At 58.1% G+C, this 5,033-nt stretch overlaps 2 protein-coding genes across 3 annotated transcripts in view; both read right to left on the bottom strand.

The window, feature by feature from the left end:
- The window catches only part of LOC109386538 (probable glutamate--tRNA ligase, mitochondrial), a 19,509-nt gene that overhangs the window by 5,156 nt on the left and 9,320 nt on the right, over nt 1-5,033 (bottom strand). The window contains exon 4 of the mRNA XM_019649810.1: nt 493-1,023. Coding sequence (XP_019505355.1) covers nt 493-1,023 — 531 coding nt within the window. The remainder of the gene's footprint in view (nt 1-492; nt 1,024-5,033) is intronic.
- Nucleotides 2,223-4,926, bottom strand: LOC109386567 (probable glutamate--tRNA ligase, mitochondrial). 2 transcript variants are annotated; one of them, XM_019649873.1, is made up of 3 exons: nt 4,492-4,926; nt 3,573-3,726; nt 2,223-3,461 (listed from the first exon to the last, which is right to left on the bottom strand). In XM_019649873.1, the coding sequence occupies exons 1-3, from the start codon at nt 4,590-4,592 to the stop codon at nt 3,348-3,350; spliced, it is 369 nt and encodes a 122-aa protein (XP_019505418.1). In that variant the 5' UTR covers nt 4,593-4,926; the 3' UTR covers nt 2,223-3,347. The 2 variants fall into 2 exon arrangements, with proteins under 2 accessions (XP_019505418.1, XP_019505417.1); XM_019649872.1 differs by having other exon boundaries at nt 2,223-3,482; nt 4,492-4,900.

Here is a 5,033-nt window from a genome sequence, read left to right as displayed (position 1 = left end):
AAAAAAAAAAAGAGCAGAGTAAACAATAAGCAGACTACTATTGCCACATTTTTAGAAAGGTCCCCACAAAGAGGTCCTCCTTGGTGCTTGTTGAAGACGTGGGCTCAGCTTGGAATAAACTAGGGTCACCGTAATACCAGTGATACTGGTAGAGGACGTGGGCTAGTGAGACAATAAAACAGTCACAGGAGCTGTGACTTCTGTGCTTCTCATGTGGCAGATGCTGTGCTGGGGGCCTGGCACTCCTGAGCTCCATGAACCCTAACTCCAGCCTGTGAGGGACACACTCAGCCCCATTTTACAGATGAGGCCGCCGAGGCCCAGAGACATGGCTCCTGGAGGGCCGGGATGACGTCTACCTGCTCACGGTTGTCGCCCTAGCACCCAACAGCGTCTGACTCAGTGAACATCTGTGGGACAAGGAACGAGCTCATGTGTGCTTGGGCAGCTGGAGGGTGGCCCAGGCGGGGCTGGGGACCCGTGGGCCTCAACCTGAGCCCTGGTGCCTCACGGCTGTGGTCCCGCCGAGACCTGTCAGGGGAGCGGGTACCTGCAAAGCCCGAGCCACAGTTGGTGATCATGTCAAGCAGGGCGTCCGGCAGGAAGCCGGCAGCGGCGAAACGCTCCAGGAAAAGGTCGCCCTGCCTCTTGGACAGCTTGCTGCCGTCCGCGTTGACGAGCAGGGGCAGGTGTGCGAAGCGCGGCGGCGGCCAGCCCAGGGCCCGGTAGAGCAGCAGGTGCTTGGCGGTGGACACCAGCCACTCGGAGCCCCGCAGCACGTGGCTGACGCCCATGTGGTGGTCGTCCACCACGCAGGCCAGGTGGTAGGTGGGGAAGCCGTCGCTCTTCAGGACAACCGGGTCCCCCTCCACGCTGGCCACCTCATGCCGATTCCAGCCGTACACCAGGTCCTGGAAGGCCGGCGCCTCCTCGTCCAGGCGAAAGCGGATGGCTGGTTTGGGGTCACTGGCCAGCTTCTGAGCCACCTGCCGCTGGCTCAGATTCCGGCACCGATTGTCGTAGCTGTTGGGAAGCAGAGGACCGATGACAGCATGAGCCCTACCTGTGTCTCTGATAAACGTATGACCTTGTGCAAAGACAAAGATCGCCCGTCAATACACAAGTACACTGTTTAGAACGTAAATGCGAGGCTGCAGTGCCTGGAAACCGGAACGTAGGTTAGGATGCCACCGCGGATGGCAGGGCCACTAGGCAGCAGCTCGCGCAGCAACAACATGACCCTATAAGTCCACGACACCACATGTGTGCAAAATGATCAACGCCAATGTCGTCCATCACAGCTCCCTCTTTTTCACAACAGAAGGATAGAGGGGACACAAAGGGTCCTTTGGGAGAAAGTGATTAAGGAAGTGGGGGTACATCCACATGCTGGAATAGTACCAGGAGAGCGTAAGAAAATACTGAGCTGAGACAGACTACCCTCCAGACAGGAAGCTGCACAACACGCACACTGTGTGTCACTGTCTCAGCGGGAGGCACAAAACCTGCCTGCACCTGTCCGTGCACGTGGAGGAGACAGACGCAAATCCTGACACCAGCTGTCTCCAGACAGGGAGCTGAGCAGCCAGACTCGGGCAGGAGAGATCTCTGCATGTGTACCTTTCCGAACACGAGAAAATTATACTTATCTGAAATGACTGATAATTAGAACACCCTTGCGTGTTACTGCCTGGGACCCAACGTGGCAGCTCTGACGTGGCCCCGATGGCCCGCCTCTTGGTGTCTCTGCCCTGGTGTCACCCCCTCTCTCCCTGTGAGCGTGACCTGCTGACTCCCTCCACATGGACACAGCACGACAAAAGTGGGGAGATGACGCTTCCTCGATGAGGCCACACAGGACTCTGGCTTCTGTCTGGCTCACTCTGTGGAAAGGCAGCTGCCATGTTGGGAACTGCCTATGAAGAAGCCCTCGTGGGGAAGTGGAAGCAGGTCGTCTGTGAGTCCAAGCCTTGAGGTGACCGCAAGCCGGCCAGGACCCTGACTGAGGCGTTGAGGGAAACCCCAAGCCTAAGGTCCGGCGAGCCATGCCCAGACTCCTGAGCCCCAGAAACTGTTAGACAATAAAAGTTGGGGGTAGGGCCGGCCGAGTGGCGCGATGGTTAAGAACTGGCTTAGGACGCCAGAGGGCCCCGGTTCGGATCCCACATATGAGGGCCAGTGACACTGCCCTCTACAGCTAAGATGCTGAACAACANTCCAAGTCGGGGAAGAAAAAACATCCAGGAGAATCCAGGCACGTGGGCATAACACAGGGAGACGAAGAGGGCACCAGAGTAAGAGGATTTACTAATTGCTACCTCTGTGCCTCAGTTTTGTGACCTGTCAAGTGGGGATAATAACAGTGTCTGCACCTCACAGAGCTATGGTGGGCCCAGGCTAAAACTTACAAAGCACTAGGTACATTGTCTGAACAGGTAAGAACTCAAAGGTGTTAGATCTTATATTTCAACAAAAAGCTAAGCATTAGCCAGTACGTATGACATTCCAGAGCTCACAGACACTGCATCAGGATCTAAAAAGTAATCATTCTTATTGTATCGTTAAGTGGGCCACGTGATCGCTGTCATTACGAAGTGGGGGGGGATGAAATGCTGGAGATGGTGAATGTCACGTGGAAAGAAAAGACTCCTCGATGTCAGTGGTGGGGAAGCAGCCTGCTGAGAACTGGGGTCCATGAGGACAAAAGCAAAACCTAGGGATGGCAGGACCCTGGAGAGAGGGACAAATGCCATCCGCCCGCGAGGGACTGTGAGGTAAAGAGCAAGGCTCTTCTACGTCTGGGGGAGAATCCCACCCCCTGTGTACCCTGTCCGGAGCCTCTGCGGAGCCAGGAGCCAGGATGGAGGCGTGTGGGGCAGAAAGTCGAAGGGACAGATTCAGTCTGGGGACATACTGCAGGCCCCCGCCTGAAGCCAGCCCTCGCTCTGGCCACCGTGAGGACACAAACCGGTTATTCCCTCCACGGCTGATTCCTGCCCTTGTCACAGAAATCATCCGATGCTCTTACAATCAGAGCCAGCATCGTCTCCACCTTTCATAAGAGGAAGCGGAAGCTCCAGGAGGAACAGGGACTTGGCCCAGGTGAAGCCATCTGGGCAGGTGAGATAACTGGGTGAGGAAGAGGCGGGCCGGGATGGAACCGAGCCTGGAGCCTGGGCGCGCCTCTCCCGGGAGAGCTGGGCTCCTCTGGGCTCCCCTCCTACCAAGACCTCTCACTGGCCATGGGGACACACTGTGGGCCCCCAACAGCCAAGTCTGGCGTAATGGGGGCCTGGGAGGGAGAGAGGGCGCGAGGGTGCAGAGCCGCAAGCCCGGCCTGTGGGCGCTCACCCCAGCACGCGCGTGGCAATCTCATCCACCTTCTCCGAGATGGCGCCCAGCTGCGCCCGCTCCACAGCAGGGCGAGTCCACAGGTAGGAGTGCGTGGGGCAGACCAAGTCCTGCAGGCGGCAAACGTGGCCCTGGGGGCAGGGGCAGACGCTGAAGGCCCTGGCGAAGGACAGGGTGCCGCTCACTCGCTCGGCCTCCTGCAGCTCCCAACCCCAGCACACCTGTCTCAGCAGGATGACCCTCTCCACGTAGGCTGGGTCCAGGACAGCTCTGTCCGTCAGCTGGCTCCCAAACGCCTCCTCAACGAGCACCTGCAGCTTCCCCACCAGCTGGCGCCTCTGGGTCTCACAGCTCACCAGCCGACGGAGGTGCAGCCTGGAGCAGAAGCCAGAGAAATTCTCTTTACACTTACAGGAGTAGAGGGGTCTGGCCACGGTCCAACACAGGTAGCCTGAGAAGCCCCAAGGCCCGGAGACAAGCTGTGTTCAGCGCTCTTAAAATAGCAGCTAAGACTTTAAACTAGGAAGAGATCACAAAAAATAGAGATTTCTGGCTTCTCTTGGGAAATTGGAAGATCTGGCTTCAAAGGGCCCTTGTTCCGGGGCTTCAGCTGGTCCCAGCGGGGTGATGGCTGCCTAGTTTAGGCCGACAGACCACTCGTTTGCAGTCCCTCGGCCCCTGTGTCTGTCGCCTGGGCCACCTGCCTGGCCTCTACAGCCACCTGTCTGCCAAGCAGATTGGACTGCGTGCTTCCCCGCACAGCTCGAAGCATGCGCTCTGGCACCAAGGGCAGGTCGCTAGGATTCTGAGCCAGGGGACAGTCCAGGGGGCAGAGTCGCTTGAATTCAGGACACCCAGTGAAAACAGTCAGGTTTTCTTGTCGCCTCAAATGTCCTGCCTTCCAGAATTCTTCCAACTGCCTTGTTTCCTCCTTTGGAAGCAGCCACACCTCTAAAGAGTTGAAGTCAGTTCTCGGTCTCTTAGGCTGCCCTGGCCCTGTCCCCAGCAGGAGTAGAGGGACCCGAGAAAGAGGGTGCGACTCGGGAGCCCACAGACCCTCTGCCATGGGGACCGACCGTCGGCATGAGGGCCCTTTGCCCCAGGGGCTCTCCAGGCTCCCCGCTCACCTGTTGAGCTCACCTATTGAATTCCGGGAGCTTCTCCAGGTCCAGCAGGGCTGAGTGGCAGGTGATCCGGCTCAGGTCAAACTGTGCTATGAGCTCGTCCAAGGTCCTGCCCATCTGGTTCTCTGCAAGTGAGGGAAGCCCTGCTGCTCAGCTCCCGCACCGCCCCTTTCAAGCCCCAGGGAGGCTCAGCCTGCTTGCTCCAGGCTCTGGGCTCCCCACTCCATGTTCACGACGGGATTTAACCTCTAGCTATTTTATACTTCAAGGGCCCCAGGGAGCTTTCATTTGCAGAACGAGTTCTGCCATTAAGGAAACAACCAGGCTGAACCCACCCTCACTTTCAGTGCCACACGGGCCCTGAGTCCATTGGTCTGGGGTGGAGTCCGGGCACTATGTGCTTGACCAGCTTCCAGGGTGACCCCAAAAGCGGCCAGACTTGAGACTGGCTGTGCTGGGGGCTGGGCCTCGTGGTCAGGCGGAGGCCTACAGTGAGCCTCTGCCACGTCCCTCACCAGCTGTGTGACACTGGAAGGTTACACAACCTCTCTGAGCCTC

Source organism: Hipposideros armiger, unplaced genomic scaffold, assembly GCF_001890085.2.
Source record: "Hipposideros armiger isolate ML-2016 unplaced genomic scaffold, ASM189008v1 scaffold_135, whole genome shotgun sequence".
NCBI lineage: Eukaryota > Metazoa > Chordata > Mammalia > Chiroptera > Hipposideridae > Hipposideros > Hipposideros armiger.
Note: the sequence above shows the minus strand (reverse complement) of the source record. Positions and strands in the feature narration are given on the sequence as shown.

Excerpts from the sequence above, each read along its gene's own strand:
- LOC109386567 (XM_019649872.1), bottom strand. The coding sequence starts at position 4,592 with ATGGGCAGGACCTTGGACGAGCTCATAGCACAGTTTGACCTGAGCCGG. Across the intron at positions 3,727-4,491 it reads AAGCTCCCGGAATTCAATAG|GCTGCACCTCCGTCGGCTGG; the intron begins GTGAGCTCAACA and ends CTTCTGCTCCAG. Across the intron at positions 3,483-3,572 it reads GGGTCATCCTGCTGAGACAG|GGCCACGTTTGCCGCCTGCA; the intron begins GTGTGCTGGGGT and ends CCCTGCCCCCAG.